The sequence below is a fragment of the Manacus candei genome, unplaced genomic scaffold (assembly GCF_025592945.1).
Source record: "Manacus candei isolate 608988 ecotype Guabito, Panama unplaced genomic scaffold, ASM2559294v1 h1tg000108l, whole genome shotgun sequence".
NCBI lineage: Eukaryota > Metazoa > Chordata > Aves > Passeriformes > Pipridae > Manacus > Manacus candei.
In genome coordinates, this window is record NW_026138156.1 from 2,576,747 (window position 1) to 2,596,250 (window position 19,504).

At 42.1% G+C, this 19,504-nt stretch overlaps 1 protein-coding gene across 1 annotated transcript; it reads left to right on the forward strand.

Moving 5' to 3' along the window:
* Positions 1–270: 270 nt before the first annotated feature.
* On the forward strand, positions 271–2,617 carry LOC127461554 (uncharacterized). Its single transcript, XM_051769463.1, has 2 exons — positions 271–687; positions 746–2,617. Exon 2 carries the CDS (start codon positions 1,723–1,725, stop codon positions 2,482–2,484), a length of 762 nt encoding a protein of 253 aa, XP_051625423.1. The 5' UTR covers positions 271–687; positions 746–1,722; the 3' UTR covers positions 2,485–2,617.
* The last annotated feature ends 16,887 nt before the right edge of the window (positions 2,618–19,504 follow it).

The window sequence follows — 19,504 nt, forward strand, 5'->3', positions numbered from 1 at the left end:
GTTCATCCCATTACAAGATTCTAACCCAACAATGTAAATAGACTCTATTGCTGAACTTTTCAAGTGTATAAAAAAGGAAAACCACTATTTTGAGAGCTTTGACACTTCTCAGGAATAGTATGCTAAAGCATATGCAAATAAAGATGCTATGTTTGTTGAGGTCAATTGCTACACCTTCTTTGATAGCAATTGTTATAGATTAGGAAATCAGGGGAATTTTCCTTCCCCCTGCCCCACTCCAAGGGAAAAGAAACGGAGTGAGGGGGGGGGGGAGGGAGGTTATTAGCATTACCAAAGATGTAGCCAGGCTGGGTTAATGGCTCATTTGGAGGAAGAAAAGGAAGAGGCAGGGAGGCGGGGCAGGTCGGACTCTGGCCGGGAGGGGAGAGGCAGTGTGGGTGTGTGTGGCTGGCTCTCTGGGGTGCAGACAGGTATTTTGGTTGGGAAGGGGGACCGGAGGTCTAGCTTGTTTTTGGCTGTTAATCCTGGGGAGCTCGACCTCCCATCCTACTGGCTTCGACCTGCCTGACTGTCCCGCCCGCCGGAGCTGCTGTGTTTCATCGGAGAGTTTTTGCTTGCCCGCAGGAGAGGAGGAGGAGTTTTTGGAGACATTACCACCTGAGACTGCAGTGAGTCCTCGCCACTTGAGACAGCGCGCCCCCTGCCGACCGTGACCGGGTACTGCAGGTCCTACAGCTTCAGCGACCCAACAGCGCCCCCTGCCGACCGTGACCACGTACTGCAGGTCCTACAGCTCCAGCGGCCCAACAGCGCCCCCTGCCGACCATGACCAGGTACTGCAGGTCCTACAGCTCCAGCGGTCCTACAGCGCCCCCTGCAGACCGCAATTAGGACTGTGCTAAAGGACAGAGGAGTATTCTTTTAGACTTGTTGTTGTGGTGGTTGTTGCTGGTGTTGTTTTGTTTGGTGTTACTGTTTTTTTTCTTTTTTTGCCAACATTCATATATTTCTTAATAAAGGGTTGTTATTTCTTTTGTTTTTCCACATTTTCCTCGAATAAAGCCCCTTAATTTGACATTACAATTGCAGAGAGAGAGGAGTTTGGTCTACCTCACAACTCACCCTCTTTAGCAAACAGTCTAGTCTCTCTAGACTGAGACATTTTTTTGGCACCCAACGTGGGGCCTAGAAAGAGGAAAGGTGGAAAAAGAATAACTACCCTTTTTGTGATTGACACGCATTTTTGAACTTGTAGGCACCATGATATTAGGGGTTGTTGCTTTCCTCTGGCATATAACCATGCCAAGATACCTGTCCCACCTGTCAACGTGTTTCAGTTCGGATACTAGTACTTACATTGCAATAAGTACCTTTGAGTTTGTGCACTGAGTATATGACACGGCAAATTCAGCACCTATGATTTTCATCCGGAACATATCCTCAAGGATACACTACTGCTCTAGCCTAAGCTGCTTCCTCTGGGGTTTTAAGGATAATAGTACCCATTCTTATGGAGACACACAGGGGAATGCGCGCGCCCAACCTTTTATTCAGTTCCCTTTTGGATACAATACAATGATCTCTGGGAAGTTTAAATCATTTTTAGATGTATGAGACATTTCAATTGTTGGGCTTTTCATCCTAAATTGTGCCACTATAGCATACCTGATATACCAAGCCAAGGCCAAGAATTACCGAGAAGGCGTTCAAGAGCCTGACCCAGGGGTGGAAAACCTCGAGTGGCGTGGGTTATGGGAGAACATGGGTAAATTCCTAGAAAGTTGCTCAGCTCCCATGACATGGAAACTTACCCTTGAACAACTCCTGAACCCTATAAAAATAATGAAAGCTGTGAGGGAGAGGGGTCGTGATGGATCCATGGAGAAGCAGGTGACAGCTGCATGTGGGGTCTTGGCCATTGCCTACAGGAAGTTGCTTGGTATGGTGCAGCATTCCCAGGGGAAAGGAAAAGACGAGGACAAGATACCTAATACCAAGGTGACTCAGGATAAGGCAAAAACTAAGGGGCAGACTAAACCAACAGAGGTTGCCACTATCCACAGGAAGAAATGTAAAGCCAAATCAGTTCGCCTAGTTGACGATGATGGAGAGGCAGGGTCCTCACAAGCGGCTGCTCCAGAGCCAGAAATCATCACTGAGTCTCTATCGTACAATAACCTCCGGAATCTACGGGCAGACGTTGCTCGTCGTCCGAGTGAGCCCGTTCTGACCTGGATGATCCGAGTTTGGGACTCTACAGGTGATGCAGTAAACCTTGATGGCGGTGAAGCGAGGTTCCTGAGATCTATTGCCCAAGATGTAGGTATTGAGGAGGTGTTTGTGAGGGAACCGAAGCCCCTGTCTCTCTGGGCACGGCTCGTGGATGGTGTGAGAGAGAGGTTCATTTACAGAGATTCCTTGCAGGCAGATCATTACACCAAGAGCTGGAAGACCATCGAAGAAGGAATCCTACGGCTGAGAGAAATGGCATTGCTAGAAGTACTGTTTGGGGGGGATGGGTAACCTACCAACGATCCTGACAAGGTTAAGTGTACACTACAGATGTGGTGGAGCTTTACACGTATGGGGCCGTCCATACATAAAGGTTACCTGACGTCATTGGAGGCTGGGGAGAAGCGGGAGCCAGTGATGTCTGTAATAAATAAACTTCGGTTGTATGACAGTATGATCGGAGGACTGATACAGGCCCGTATCTCCTCTGTAGAGACAATAGTTAATGAGCTCAAGGAATTAACTACGGGGTTGAAAGAGAGAATTGAGGGAAACAGTCTCCATACGGCCCCAGTGAGAACCAGACGCCCCCCAGCTAGAGAGAGCAGACAGACTTCACGAACTGAGTTGTGGTACTTCCTAAGTGACCATGGAGAAGACATGAGACGGTGGGACAGGAAACCTACCCGGGCCTTAGCAGCCCGAGTACAAGAGTTGAAAGAGAAAGAAAAGGGGAAGTCTGCGAAAGTGAGTGCCGTACCAGTATCCGGCGGGCAGGGATCTGACTCGGTAGAGGGCACCTCCCGTCGACATTCACAAGAGGAAAACGGTGACTGGCAGGATGAAGACGAGTGTTAGAGGGGCCCTGCCTCTAGCCAGGTAGAGGCACGGGACAACCGTGTCTATTGGACTGTGTGGATCAGATGGCCTGGCACGTCAGACCCACAGAAATATCAGGCTTTGGTTGATACTGGCGCTCAGTGTACGTTAATGCCCTCGGGACATGTGGGACCAGAGACTATTTCCATTTCAGGGGTGACTGGAGGATCTCAAGAGTTGACCATAGTGGAAGCTGAAGTGAGCTTGACCGGGAAAGACTGGCAGAAACACCCCATTGTGACTGGTCCAGATGCCCCATGTATCCTGGGCATTGACTATCTCAAGAACGGGTACTTCAAGGACCCAAAGGGACATAGATGGGCTTTTGGAATAGCTGCTGTGGAGACCGAGGCGGTTAAACAGTTGAACTTGCTGCCCGGCCTCTCGGAGAGCCCTTCGGCCGTAGGGTTGCTGAAAGTCGAGGAACAGCAAGTGCCAATCGCCACTACAATAGTGCATTGCCGGCAGTACCGGACGAACCGAGACTCTGTGATCCCCATCCATAAGATGATCCGTGAGCTGGAGAGCCAAGGGGTGATCAGCAAGACCCATTCACCTTTCAACAGTCCCATCTGGCCTGTGCGTAAGTCTAACGGAGAATGGAGACTGACTGTGGACTACCGTGGCCTGAATGAAGTCACCCCACCGCTGAGCGCTGCTGTTCCAGACATGTTGGAACTCCAGTATGAACTGGAGTCCAAGACAGCGAAGTGGTATGCCACTATTGACATTGCAAATGCATTCTTCTCCATTCCCTTAGCAGCAGAGTGTAGGCCGCAGTTCGCTTTCACCTGGACGGGTGTGCAGTACACTTGGAACCGACTGCCCCAGGGGTGGAAGCACAGCCCCACCATCTGCCATGGACTGATCCAAGCCATATTAGAGAAGGGTGAGGCTCCAGAACACCTGCAATACATTGACGACATCATCATATGGGGGGACACAGCAGAGGAGGTTTCCGAGAAAGGGAAGAAAATCATCCAGATCCTCCTGGGAGCTGGTTTTGCCATAAAGAAGAGTAAAGTTAAGGGACCTACCCGAGAAATCCAGTTCCTGGGGGTGAAATGGCAAGATGGGCGTCGTCAGATCCCGACAGAAGTCATCGATAAGATCACAGCCATGGCCCCACCAACCAACAAGAAAGAAACGCAAGCTTTTCTGGGTGCCATAGGTTTCTGGAGGATGCATATCCCGGAGTACAGTCAAATCGTAAGCCCTCTCTATCTGGTTACCCGAAAAAAGAATGATTTCCAGTGGGGCCCTGAACAGCAACAGGCATTCGAACAGATTAAACGAGAGATTGCACATGCTGTAGCCCTTGGGCCAGTCAGGACGGGGACAGATGTGAAAAATGTACTCTATTCTGCAGCTGGGAATAAAGGTCTCTCCTGGAGCCTCTGGCAAAAGGTGTCTGGTGAGACTCGAGGTCGCCCACTTGGGTTCTGGAGCCGAAGCTACAGGGGATCTGAAGCCAATTACACCCCAACAGAGAAGGAGATCCTAGCGGCTTATGAAGGAGTACAAGCTGCCTCTGAGGTGATTGGCACAGAAGAACAGCTGCTCTTGGCACCTCGACTACCAGTGCTGAACTGGATGTTTAAGGGAAAGGCCCCCACCACACATCATGCCACTGATGCTACATGGAGTAAGTGGATCGCTCTGCTCACACAGCGTGCCCGTATTGGAAATCTGAATCGCCCTGGGATCCTAGAAGTCATCACAAATTGGCCGGAAGGCGAGAGTTTTGGTCTAGCAGATGAGGAAGCAGAAGAGCAGGCGGTACGGGCTGAAGAAGCTCCAGGATTTGATAAACTACCGAAAGAAGAAGCACGCTACGCCCTCTTCACTGACGGTTCCTGTCGCCTTGTAGGAACGAAGCGCAAATGGAAAGCAGCTGTATGGAGCCCCGCCCGACAAATTTCAGAAGCTACTGAAGGGGAAGGAGAATCGAGTCAATTCGCAGAGCTCAAAGCTGTCCAGCTGGCATTGGACATTGCTGAACGGGAGAAGTGGCCAAAGCTTTACATCTACACTGACTCGTGGATGGTAGCCAATGCTCTGTGGGGATGGCTGGACAGATGGAAGAAGGTCAATTGGAAACGCGGGGGAAAACCCATCTGGGCTGCTGATACGTGGCAAGACATCGCTACCCGAACAGAGAAGCTCGCTGTGAGGGTCCGCCACGTAGATGCCCATGTGCGCAAAGGCCGAGCCAATGAGGAGCATCGCAACAATGAACAGGCAGACCGAGCTGCACGAGTCAAGGTGTCACAGGTGGACTTGGACTGGCAGCACAAAGGAGAGTTGTTCCTAGCACGGTGGGCCCATGATGCCTCAGGCCATCAGGGCAGAGATGCCACCCATAGATGGGCACGAGACCAAGGGGTGGACTTAACCAAGGACATTATTTCCCAGGTTATCCATGACTGTGAGACCTGCGCTGCCATTAAACAGGCTAAGAGACTCAAGCCCCTATGGTATGGTGGACGTTGGAGTAAGTACAGGTATGGGGAGGCCTGGCAAGTCGATTACATCACACTGTCACGAACCTGCCAAGGTAAGCGCTATGTGCTTACTATGGTGGAAGCCACCACTGGATGGATGGAGACGTACCCGGTGCCTCACGCTACTGCCCGAAATACCATCCTGGGCCTTGAAAAGCAAGTCCTGTGGCGACATGGTACCCCAGAGCGCATTGAATCAGATAACGGAACTCATTTTAAAAACAGCTTAATTGCCACCTGGGCAGGGGAGCATGGCATCAAGTGGGTGTACCACATCCCATACCACGCAGCAGCCGCAGGGAAAGTTGAACGACATAATGGACTGTTAAAAACCACCCTGAAGGCGTTGGGTGGAGGGACAGACAAGAACTGGGACCAGCATCTAGCAAAGGCTACATGATTTGTTAACACCAGAGGTTCCATCAACCGAGCTGGCCCTGCCCAGTCAGAGTCCCTCCACACCGTGGATGGAGATAAGGTCCCCGTGATTCACGCGAGGGGTGTGTTAGGAAAAAAGGTTTGGGTTGACCCTACCTTGAGCAAAGACAAACCCATTCGTGGGATTGTTTTTGCCCAAGGGCCCGGCTGCACCTGGTGGGTGATGCAGGAAGATGGAGAAACTTGGTGCATACTTCAGGGAAACCTTACTCTGAGGTGAGCTGGCTGTAACTGTATACTTGTATCTGTATGTAACCCTGCACCTGTATCTGTATGTGTATCTACCTATTAGTGGATGTGTATATAGTTGGAATACTGCATGTACGTATGAGGATCAAAGATCTAACCTGATAAGTGTGGCAGCATGGGGAAGAAAAATTAGGGGTGGATAATGTTATAGATTAGGAAATCAGGGGAATTTTCCTTCCCCCTGCCCCACTCCAAGGGAAAAGAAACGGAGTGAGCGGGGGGGGGGGGGGGGGGGAGGTTATTAGCATTACCAAAGATGTAGCCAGGCTGGGTTAATGGCTCATTTGGAGGAAGAAAAGGAAGAGGCAGGGAGGCGGGGCAGGTCGGACTCTGGCCGGGAGGGGAGAGGCAGTGTGGGTGTGTGTGGCTGGCTCTCTGGGGTGCAGACAGGCATTTTGATTGGGAAGGGGGACCGGAGGTCTAGCTTGTTTTTGGCTGTTAATCCTGGGGAGCTCGACCTCCCATCCTACTGGCTTCGACCTGCCTGACTGTCCCGCCCGCCGGAGCTGCTGTGTTTCATCGGAGAGTTTTTGCTTGCCCGCGGGAGAGGAGGAGGAGTTTTTGGAGACATTACCACCTGAGACTGCAATGAGTCCTCGCCACTTGAGACAGCACGCCCCCTGCCGACCGTGACCGGGTACTGCAGGTCCTACAGCTCCAGCGGCCCAACAGCGCCCCCTGCCGACCATGACCAGGTACTGCAGGTCCTACAGCTCCAGCGGTCCTACAGCGCCCCCTGCAGACCGCAATTAGGACTGTGCTAAAGGACAGAGGAGTATTCTTTTACACTTGTTGTTGTGGTGGTTGTTGCTGGTGTTGTTTTGTTTGGTGTTACTGGTTTTTTTTCTTTTTTGCCAACATTCATATATTTCTTAATAAAGGGTTGTTATTTCTTTTGTTTTTCCACATTTTCCTCGAGTAAAGCCCCTTAATTTGACATTACAATTGCAGAGAGAGAGGAGTTTGGTCTACCTCACAACTCACTCTCTTTAGCAAACAGTCTAGTCTCTCTAGACTGAGACAGCAATATAAATTTGTAGAAGTGACAAAACTTGACCTAGAACATGAATTAAAATCCAGTTTCCCTGCTTAAAATATGACTTGCACATTAACATATCTTATCAATCCTAACTTAGTAATTTCCTATATCTATTCTATGCAGGTTCTTCTGGAGTCATCACTTGAAAATGCAGACACATATTGTTTCTAAGATCTATTTGGTTAATTTACCCTAAGCCAGAGATGTTCACAAATTGTTCATCACTAACCAGAAGGCTTAAAGTGAAACTTCATTTGTCAGTATTGCAGGTTATCCATAAAGTTGCTGCCAATCTCTGGGCATCAATATGATAGTAGACTATCTTTTCCCAGGCTTTCAAGATTTTCCCTTTCCTACATGCAAGGCAATTTGTCATTTGTCAGATTCCTTTCAAACTTCTGCATCTCTGCCCTTATCAAAAGACAGCATTCAGCTAAAAATGTTCCTAAGCCACTTACTTTTGAAAAAGCTGACTGACTTGGTTCTCAAAGTATCACAATTTGCTCAGAACTTTGGAAATCTTCCTTTATGCCAAGGATTAGTGTTTTCATGACTCTTGTCTCCATGTTGAATCTCCTTTTAAAATCACTTCAGCCTTCCTTTTAAAATTACTTGAACCTTATTCCCTTCCCTCCACACACCAACACACATGTACATATTTATATGTAATATTTATACACCTATAGGTTTACTGGCGTTTATCTGATACAGATTTCCTGCAATGCCTTCAGCCATTTTCTCCCTGACTAGAGGCAAATCAGTCTCACTAATACTTCAGTTTACTGTTTAGGGACAAATACTAATCTTGTGTTCTGGGCAAATAAAATCAGTCCACCTTCAATGGTAAAGCATTATATTTGCATTATATAACATCTATAAAAAGACAGGTCACACAGAAAGATTAAATTTAATAATTTGTAAAATATTTATATTTTGAAGTGAAGTTTATGTTTTTTATATCTCTGTAAACACAAATGCAAGACACAAATCATGCCCTTTAACATATTCCTCTGAGTTTTCTGAGACTAGATCAGATAGAACATTTAAGTATGAACTGCTAAAGCACCATGAAAACCTCAGCACTGGCAGATTTGCTCTGTCTCCTCTGCCAAAGGGTGGGCTCATATTCTTTACCCTGAAAGCATTCCACACAAGAGATGAATGTGAAATTTAGCTTTCATAGATGATACATATATACCAAAAATCCTTATCATCATTTAATCTAATCCTGATAAAGAACACAGTAATTTCCATGCTACATTATTTATATATTAATTAAAGAGGTTAATGAAGTAGGCTCAAATAGTTATATCCACTCTTCCAAATAGATATCTTTGAATCCTATTAATGTTCAGCATCTGTAGAAGTGACGATACCTACAAACACATACACACAAATTTTGCACCACGATGGGCTAGTTCCATCCTTTAATGGCCTCATGCTATATGACTGCTCTGCATAATTTAAATTCTTTGGCCTCTTCTTTATCCAAGCATTTAGGGGAAAAAAAACAAAACAAAACAAAACAAAACAAAAACTACTTACAAGTTTTCAGCAACGTCTACACTGGGCGATGTAGAACAAGCACAGGGATTCCCATGTTTGAGTTCAGCCAGACCAGTAATATCATCTGGAAACGGTATTCATGCAGTGCTCTGCCAAAAGTGCTCTCTCTGAAAGTGCATCTCTCTGCCTGGGATGATGAAAAAAATAGACGGCCAAATGGTATGTACAGTGCCTCTGAGAAAGATCAAGACATTAAAAGCAACAATAACCACAAAAGTATGCAGACAAAATCCGAATGGTCACATAAAGTAAGATTTGGAACAGAATTTAAAACTTGGCAGAGTTGCAACTTTAGTTTCTTCCTTACCTTCCAATATATTCCTTCTATCATATATCATTCCATAAATTTGAGTATATGATGTGGTCAAATTAAAAACTGTACAAGCCCTTTAAAGAAAAGAAAATAGGCCTAAGCACTGAGAATTTTATAAGCAGCCCAACATTCCAGTTTCCAAAATCCCCAAGGCCACTTTGAAAATCTCAGTCTAAATGTTTAGCCAAGTTACTATCTGCTTTTCTTTCAAATTGCAAATCCTAGCTGTTCTCAGAATTTCCTGATGCGTAACACGTTTATCTGAGAAACATAATCTGTGATTAGGATGAAACCTTTGCCCTGTATTTTCTCCATAGATACAAACTGTCTGTCAGTATCCTATAGCATTGCTACCATTCAGCTCACATTGCAATTACCAACCCCTGTACTTTAGGATTTAGGAGGCTTCTGAAACCAACTTTTTTAAGCATTTTCAGCAATATAAAGAGCATTGTTTGTTGATTTCAAGTTTTTTTAATATGACACAAAAGAATGTGAGGTAGCTACAAACACGAAGTCCTGTGGAAAGGAAGCAGGCATTTTAGATAAAAGTACTTAAGATTAATTTAACATGCACAGGATTTCCCAATTAAAACTTTCACGTTAGCACTGCATTTTAAACAGTTAATCTCCTAATGAGACATCCCTAGCAATAAGAAGTGAATTGCAGGACTGAATAAGGCCCTAAGGCCTGCATCTGGAAAAGGCTGTGCTTTGTAAATGATGGATTTATGCTGCTGTCCCAAATTCTGCGATGAAAGAGCTGCGCTGCCACCTACCGCCAAGATGTCTTTTCCCATCAGGAACTGCCACTAAAAGTATCAAAGCACACACAAAAGAAAATGGTGTAACTTAATTCTTTATGCACACAATTATTTTTTTTTAACTATAGTAACTGGAAAGGCTGATTGTTTATTTTCTGTGTCTTTTCATCATAATATGGTAAAAGCAAAAGAAAAATGTGCTGAACAACATGGGAGAGCCTATGCAAAAGTCTGTTTTTTCCTCTTTCTCTTATTCCCAGATATTCATGCCTTTGAATCTTGGCTGACCTGCAGTCATCTCTGCTAATGTCATCCAATGTTGCAGTTGACTTCTTCCCTTTCCTTAGGGACCAAAGGCATTACCTCTGTGATGTGCCTGATCTCTAAGAGTCTAGATGTGAAGGAGTCTTGCACAGCAGCTCACAGCACTGCTGTGGAGGTACTATTTTAATTGAAAATGAAGTTTTACTGCATTTTCCTTTCAGGGTCTTTTTCGACAACTAAACTTGCAAATCAATTAATGTTTTGAGAGCAGCTACTTTCTTTCCTAGTAGAGACAGTCACTACTAATTGCTCATGAAATAAATTTTTATAAGTAGCAGAAAACAAAAAGAATTAATATCTTAGAATGCAGAGAAAGACACTTTAATAGTGATCTAGGGAAGAGAGAACATCAGGATTAATGAATGTCAGCTGTGTTCTGTAAATTCTAGCCAACATGAGCAACCATGGATCTAGGATTTGAGATACAGTAGCCTATAAGTGTGTTTTTTCTGCTCTTTGCCTTAATTGAATATACAAATAGCATTATAGACATATAGGTAAGACAATTCCCATCCTAATGTTTATAGATATTTGGTAACATTAAAGCAGAAGCTAATTCGAGCTGCTGCTAGGAAAATCACAGCATTACATATCATCTGCAAGCACCCCGGGGAGAAAAATATCTTCAATTCACTGTATGTCAGTGGTGTCTCAGACTGAAGTGATAAACACATACTTGAGGAAACATGTGCCTTTCCTACAGCACCATCAAAAAAAGTCCAGAACAAGGAAGACAGCTTAATTGCATTTTTTAAGACTAGATTTTATTCTTTTTCTAAGACAGAAGCTCCTGCAAGATGCGATGAGATTCACTTGTTTGGTGTCTGGGGAATAAAACTCCAGACATCCCAACACTACCTCTTCTCTTCTGCCTTGAGGCCTAGCAGTACTCCACATTTCAAGTACAAATTCAACTACCAAATTTGTGTGTCTCCATTCTGTGTCTTTTTAGATACATAATATGGTCATGGCACCAAAGGATTTCTGTGCTTGGGCCTTAGAAGCGAGCTGTTTCTCTTTTAAAGCATAAATATAGTACAATGATCCTTGAGAAAACATAAATTTCCATACATTTGCACATGAAAAGTGTCCTTTCACTTTTATCAAGAGAGTAGTTCTGAAGAATTAATTCTGTTAAAAATTCTATTCTATCTGTTGCCCTAAAATTAAAATCTTGTATTTTTATGTTTGTCATCTTATGTGCTTTAGGGTTTTTACTGCAAATACATCCAAAGTTTTTGTTTCTATTACAAAACAGTGGCAACAGAGGTAATAAAAAACAAACAATTTTTTGTTCTGTCTTTATAGAAATGCTACCTTTTCTTCCCATTGGAAATGCGTAAAACATCTTCCTTTCAGCAACAAGCCCAGATGATAAGTTTTATATAGCATACTATGAGGCATTAACGAAAGTTGTATTTTATCTATTTCTTTTATCCACTGTGTTTATCCACTCTAATGTAATTGTTACCTTCAGGAATAGTAGACTTTTAAGCCATCTCTACAAAAGCCCTTCAGGCAAAAAACTGAATCTAATTAATTATATGTTTTCATGTTGTCTTTACACAAAATCATCTGACAAGACAAATACCTAGCAAGAGAAAACCAGAAACAACTTTAGGAAGACTAATCTGCCCCTCTACATTTTCAGTAGCTGCTGTTTGGGTTTCACTCCTAGTTGGGCAGACTATTACATACTTAACCAACATCAGTTGTCACTTTTACATATGTTAGCAAGATGTGTCCAGGAAAAACATCTGAGCAGTAGCATAAAACCTTAATGTCCTATAACACAACAAATATTTAAGCGGTCCTTAATCCAAAAGTATTTTGGATTCCCATGTTAATCAAAACTATTGAATTCCTTTCTCTACTTAGTTTCATAGAACTGGGCTTTTTTTTCCCCTCTGCTCTTTGTTATTGCCCAAACTGACTCTCTTGGTATTCTTTCTCTTTCAGTGAAGAAACATCCAACAGTATTTGAGCTGAACCTTCATGTTCAGTGGTGCCCATGGTAGGAAAAATAGGCTGTCCATTTTAAAAAGAAATTACAATGAATATGAGAATCAGTGGAGAACAGAGGAAAAAAAATCTATAGGAAAATTATGAAGATTCTTTTGGCAAGCAAACAAATTTCTAACAAAAACTATATATATTCTTTTTTATTACTATTATTGTTTGGGAAGGACCTATCCTGCAATACCTTCTCTTTTGTAAGTACTGGAAAAACAAAGAGAAAGGCCAGAATCTCAGATGCTCTAAATTATGAGACTTGATGGCACATAACAGCACTGCTGTAATAGGAAGCATGATTAAGCAAAATCTTGATGTACTACAGTTCAAAACCAAGATTTTTACTGTTTGCTGTGAACTTGAGAATTCACTTAATGAGAAAGCTTCATTAACACACAGCAGATATGCTGTTATACAGGTTAACAGAATAAACCTCTGGCTCTCACATAGAGATGAAACCTTTCAGAGCCCTGGTGCCACTTTCTGACAGAGACTGAGTGAAGTACTGCCCAGCTTCCTGATGGTGAATGACGGGATGTCCAAATGACAACATGGCAAGTTAATTGAACAAAATAAAGACACAACCCTCTGAACGTCAGAGGTGTGAGAGACTGCATTCAAATCTCACTGGATTAGTTGTTGGGTCAAAACTAATCCAAGTGTGTGCAGTGGGGGAGTGGCCAGGTCGGAAGCCTCATGGCAGTACTTTACTCCTGTTTCTTCTCTCCCTTTACTCCTGTTTTTTCTCTTAATCACTTTCCTTTACTCTTTTCTTTATTCTTTCCTTAACCTCTTGTGGATAACTTAAAACCAATGGATTGTATTTTACTAAGTGTTGTGAGGTTTGTCATGTGCTTTCATGAAATGCTTCTGTCTTAACTAAATATGTTGTGAACCTTTTGCCAAAACGCCTGTTTCCTCACTAAATTAAAAGAAATCTCTTGAGAAAAAGTGTATGGCTTTTTCTCTTTAGTGACCTCAAGGTATTAAAGAACCAAAGGCTCTCCAATAGTTCGGTGGAGACTCTTGAAGTCTTAAATACAAAAGTAATAGTCCCTGTAAAGCTTGAGGATTCAGGACTGAGATCTTACAAAAGATTAACCACATACAAAGAAACATCCAGGCTAACAAGAATGCCACACTACAAGGCTTTAGTTGTAATTTTTCTTAATATTGCTTCACTATTAATAACCTGATCCCTACTACAATAATGAACACCGTTGTCAACTGTTATGATTAAATGTGTTGGCTGACTAGCAAAACTCCTTTATGTCTTTCTCTGCTCACAAACTCTATTACTGGTACTCTCAGACAAAAGCTCATGAAGTACCTGTAAGATCTGTATAAATAGTTGGAGATGTGCTAACTAGGAATTTGAAGTTCTCTTTTATAAATACTTAGTGGCAAGCCTGGATCATTTTAAGGCATTTCTTCCTAAAAAAGCAGCATAGCCAACAAAAGTATGGAAAGAAATGAAAACTGCTCACCTTTTACACAGCATCTCTGTTTACTTGGAGATTCAGGTTGGTGTAGGCTTTTACATATCCTCCAGTTCTGCCCTCCTCTAAGGCAATTGTTTCACCTCCACCTTGGTCCTACAGATAGAAGAAGAGTTGCATCAGGATTTTTTACTCAGGAGCTGATATCTCTTGAGGAATTTAATTTTGTTTCCTGATTATTTAGGCTTCAGCTGATTAGGTAAATTAAATAGCCTAATGTCTCAGAAACTAGTGGTAGATTTAGTAGTGAGTACTGTCCCTCATTTTGTACTAGATGTTCTATTTTGCACATTTAAACTCTTGATAAGGATCCTCAAGGAAAAAGAAGAAAGATAAAAGAGTATGCTTTCAATTTTCATTATCCACTTAAAAATGAGGTCCTGTATCCTAAATTCTTTACCAACAGGCTTCTTTGGTTTCTGATCTCTGTGATGATTTGGAAAAAAAAAATGTTCAAGAGCTGGAAAATATTCCAGATATAGAATCTATTTTCAAAAGTAAGAATGCAGCTCAATCCTAGACATAAAAATAGTTTTGATATTATAAGGTTTTTAAGTAAAAGTGGTTAAGCTTAAACCACCATAGTTTAAGGAAAAGTACTTTTTCTTCAATTTTTTCCCCACTGTATTATGCACAGGGAGTTGCAATGAATTGTTCTTGACATTAAAGAGAAGACGATCAGTAAAATGGTCTTCCCATTTCCAGATGCTGGCAATAATAGTGCAAAGCAATACAATGTACGTATTGACATGATCTTTGTGAATATCTGGCAAGTATGGAGCATACTTGAGATGAAGGCAGTCTCTGCACCACAGTTCTTCCAATCACAAAGAAAGCAGAGATTGAGACAAAGAAACAAAACCCTCAAGTGGTAACTCTGCAACTGGGAGAGATAGAATACTGTTGAGATGAGTGATATCTTTTAAAAGAGACAAAGTTAAATTGGTATTACTTATCCACATACAATGATTTTATATACTGGTTATACTTGTGCCTGGTTGGTTCTTACACAGTCATCTATGAAGCACTTCTGCTGAATGTAAGTGACCCTCAGAGATCCATCTAATCCTCAACTACATCAAACAACATTAGATTTCATTTAATCCTCATTATTGTACATTATCAACAGCATGACTTGGTTTTAAGTTTTACAACTGTATTGATGTATAACGAAGTTTATGTGCCTCTTACTTGGATAAGCATTGGCGAAGGGTGTGCTGGTTAGACATGGAACACTTATTTGTTTCCAAGTTGAGTAATTTCAGATTCGATATCAAGTGAGACTCTTCATTTCTGAGATGTTTTCTCCCACAGCTTGATCAATCTGCAGTGACAATGAGGCTTTCTAATTGTATTCTGTTAAGGCTTTGCAATTGATGGTACAGGACTATATAGCTACGGCAGAATGCTTTGCGAAGCATTTTCCCCAAGGAAAGCTATGACTGCTTACTTGCCAGTTGAATTATTAAGCTCATGGCTAAAGTTTCAGTCCAGTGAAGAAGAGCTGTATGAACAATGCAAACTGAAAGAGCTCTCAGGCTAAAATAAAGAAACAAAGAAACCCCTACAGTGTTAAACGAGAAAAGGAAGGGAATTATAAGCTCTGAAGAGATTTTTCTCACCCTCTAAAATAAAACTAAATATTTCAGAGCCCACAACACAATGAGGTTAAATAAGGTGGGAGCCTTCCACCTCATGCTTGAGAAACATACATGCTAAGATTATTTCTCTTTAATGAACCAGCCTACATTGACCCATCTTTCATCTAAAGTATATTAACGTGAGCCCCTTTACCCCAGGAACCTTTTGTGGAGAACAGGCATGAGTACTTTTTGGAAAAGAGATTAACCATGGCCAGGGTTGACAGAGTACCTGAGACTATAGCCTAAGCTCTTTATGACTCATTCCTCCACCCTAAAAATATAATATAAAAATATTATTCTTGAAGGAATAAGGTGAATGTCAAGAAAGTTTGCCAGAATTTCTTCTAGGTAGTTCAGTCACTTTCTTTGATCTTATGGCCTAAAAGACCACTGGTTTTTGTTGTGCCATACCCATGAATAAAGATTAAAGGTGCCAAACCACATTTGTGGGTTACTCAAAGCACTTGCTTTGCAAAAGTTCCAAGAGTTGTGTTCTAATACACAACAGGAAATAAAAGCAGAAACACCCACCAAAAATAAGATAATGTTGATAAATGTACTATCACTTACAAGACAAAAAAATTTGAAACATAAACCTGTCATTTTATACTTAACAATGCCAAACTGAGAGGTCAAGGTGAGGTGAAAACATTATATTGACAAAAATATCTTTGCTTCAGTCTTTGTATTAAAGTGCTCTTCAAGTTTTACTGTACTAAATAAAATTGAGAACATTATGTCAATAGCATCACACTTCTGGGCAGAAAGGAACAATATGTGTTGGAGAACACACAGATGGACCCGCCTCTAGAGAGCCCAAGTACAAATGAAGCTTCTTGGTCTGCTAGCAGGAACTCCCAAAACAGATAGTCAGGGTATGACATAGCCTTTAGATAGGATGAATCCCCATCCTGCAGCTCATGGAGGACTTCAGCCAGGCACTCCTCTATCCTGGCCCTCCAACCTCAGTTCCTTTATTTAACCCATGGTTTTCAGAATCTTCATACACACAACATTGTTTTAGTGTCTCCTTGCTGTCTACAGGTTATATTTATTTTTAGTGTTGTGCATATATGTCCATGCAACCGGACATGCCTATCTCATATTGGCTTTTTTAGCCATCAACACACTTGCAACAAACGTGGGTAGAGCCCTTCCCTAATCTTCGTTCGTGAAGCCTAGCCATGAATATGTCCAGGTCAGCAGCTATTAAAAGCAAGAAAATATATTCTGCACTGGAAGAGCAATGGAGTATTTTTCCTCCAGTAAGACAAATGGCCAGGCTCTGCTTTAAATAATCTAGGTGTCCATTGTGCTATAATATGAGCACTGTTTCTAAATAATGTATAGAAAAACTGTTAAGCATAATCTAATATAGTTTCAATCCCTCCAGATCCTCATACAATCACTTTAGGATTAGTTTTAGACTTCTAAAAATATTAGATTAAGCACAGATAGTGAAAAGTCATTAATTAGCTCAATTTTTTTTCATTTTATGAAGCTCTCATTTTGCAAAATGAGATACAACGAAGGATGACGAAATGCATGAATTGGTATATTAAAGATATTCTCATCGCCACCAATACACTTTTGACCAAAACTGACTGCAATCCTAAAGCAGGAGCAGCTATCAGGAGAGAAAGTTTGGTCTCACTACAACAAAGCCCTAATTTAAATTTTTGTTCTTTTCCTCCTTTCTCCCTTACACACATTTATTCACCTTCCAAAATCATGGAAACAGAAGTATCTTAGGATAAGTCAGATAGATTTAAGAAGTGCTAAGAAGAAAATCTGTGCCAAATCTGCAGCTTCAGAAAGTTCCATAAGAATCTGGACATCTGAATCCTATGGAAATGTTGTGTTATCTTAATTATTAATATTCTATATGGATTGGTTATTAATTGGTATTCCTATATCATGTACAAGAATGGGCACTCTACCTATTAAATCTGCCTGAGACCTCCTTTTAACCAACAGGGTTAGTGGGAAGTAGCTGACAAACTGAAATTGATGCATTGTCTCACTATATTACACACAGGGTAAATTGTTTTCATATTCTGCTCTTAAGTCTTATTTTAGAAGGGGTAAAATCTTTTCTCACATGTACACAGCAATATGAGAAAAGAAAACCATGATGCTCTGCATCAAACATAATTAATACACATTTAATATGGAAGTTATTACGTAGTAATAGACAATCAATTATTAAAAACACACATTAATTTCTGTCCCTTTCTATACGCTAATTAAATAACATCCTTTTAGAATTTGTGTTTCTATTAACGCTTCTCAAATTGAAAATCAGAACCATTCTTGTAAACATGTCAACTTCTGTAATGGTTTTCAGACGGTCATCTCCTGAGAGGTGGGAGACTACAGATGCTAATGCACAGTGCTTTTCTGTTGTCTCTGGGCTTATTCACTTGCATGCATTTATGTGTCCTGAATCATCATGCAGTGACAATACAATTAGGATGGACTAAGATTCCACTGTATATAGGCTTCCATCAATTAGTTTCCTTTTTTATATGATTTCCTTGTTAACTTTGCAGAAGGCTGAAAAATACCATAGTCTTATTAGGCAATAATAAATGTGTACATAGAAGCCATTTTCTAATATAGCATCGCAAATTAAAGAACTAGCAGCACTAAGCATTTGCAAATATGTGTTCAGTTATAGATGTATCATGCTGCATTTGTGACTTATTTCACTTTCCATAAACATTCAAATGAACACATTTTTCTTCACACAAATATGCATTAAAAAATACAAAAAGCGATGTGAGTAATGATATGGCCATGCAGCTGCATAAGCTGCATAAGATGCTTTGTGTGTAGTTTGAAAGCTTTTTGTGGGGTTATAGTTCATCAGATCACAGTAGAGAAAAAAAAATAGTATGTAATTTCCTGCTCAATATATTACTGAAATTCAAACAGTCCAAAGTTAATTGATTTGTAACAGAACAGAAAAACATAGATTGAAAGTGATAGTAGAAAGGTGCTCTATGACTCTAATTCAGTTGTAGTGGAGACTTTAGATAGGCAAACTATAATTTGCTGTCATGGTTTGAGATAGCCCCAAAATCTAAATTCCCTAGTCCTAGCCCCCTGTCACATCTCAATCCAATGTGAGATGGTTTTTTCCCAGACAAAACACACCAGACTCCAAATGGGGGAAAGGGAATATATTACAATGACTGTACAAATAAATACTATAATACATTATACACACGATCACAACTATCTCTACCATGACATAAGTATTTACAATGGATCAGATCTCTTCTCCACTCCAAATAAAAGTCCAGGAGGGAAGGAGGACAGATCCCTTCCAGATTTAGGGCAGCAGCTCCTCTTCTGTCTTCTATGCAGCAGTTGCAACTGGATTGTTGTAGCTGGATCTCTTTTCAATACACACAAGGGGGTCTCCAAGCCCCTCGGTTCTCCTTCGGTCCAAGTGAAGGCCTCACCTGTGGACTGCGTAGCAGGGACAGAACTCGCTTCACCACAGGTATATCACGAAATGCAGGTGTATCTTCGTGAAAGTCCCTTCCTCAGGGGATTCACCCCTGAGTCAGACCATCTTGGGTAGCTTTCAGTTGAAAGTCTTTGCCTCAAGAGTTCCACCAGAGCTCCTGTGCTCTGTCTCAACTGCCAACATGGCAGCAGCAAGGGGGGGGGAAGCAAGGTCATCCCCCTCTGCATTCCATCTGGCCATCCCGGTCCAGCTCCGGGACGTCTTTGAGCTTCTTAGCTCCTCTCTCTCAGGTGCTGCAGCATTCCAAAACTCTTCTCCTTAATAGGAGTCCATGTCCCTCCTTTCTCGGAGGTCTCAAGGGAGTCTGGGGGGGTCTGGTTCAGTTCTTACCCCCAAAAACTCTGTAGCTCTGCTGCTGACTCTCCTTCTCGGCTCTCCGAGACAACTCGGTGTCTTCCTTACTCAGTTGCATGCGGTTTCTGCTGCCTCCCCGGTTCAGTTCTTATCTGTCCTGGTTCTTAGCCAGAGTCTCTGGACGCTCTGTCTCTGCTTTCTGCTCTGTCTCCGCTGCCTACGGTGGAGAAAACATCTCCTGGCTTAAC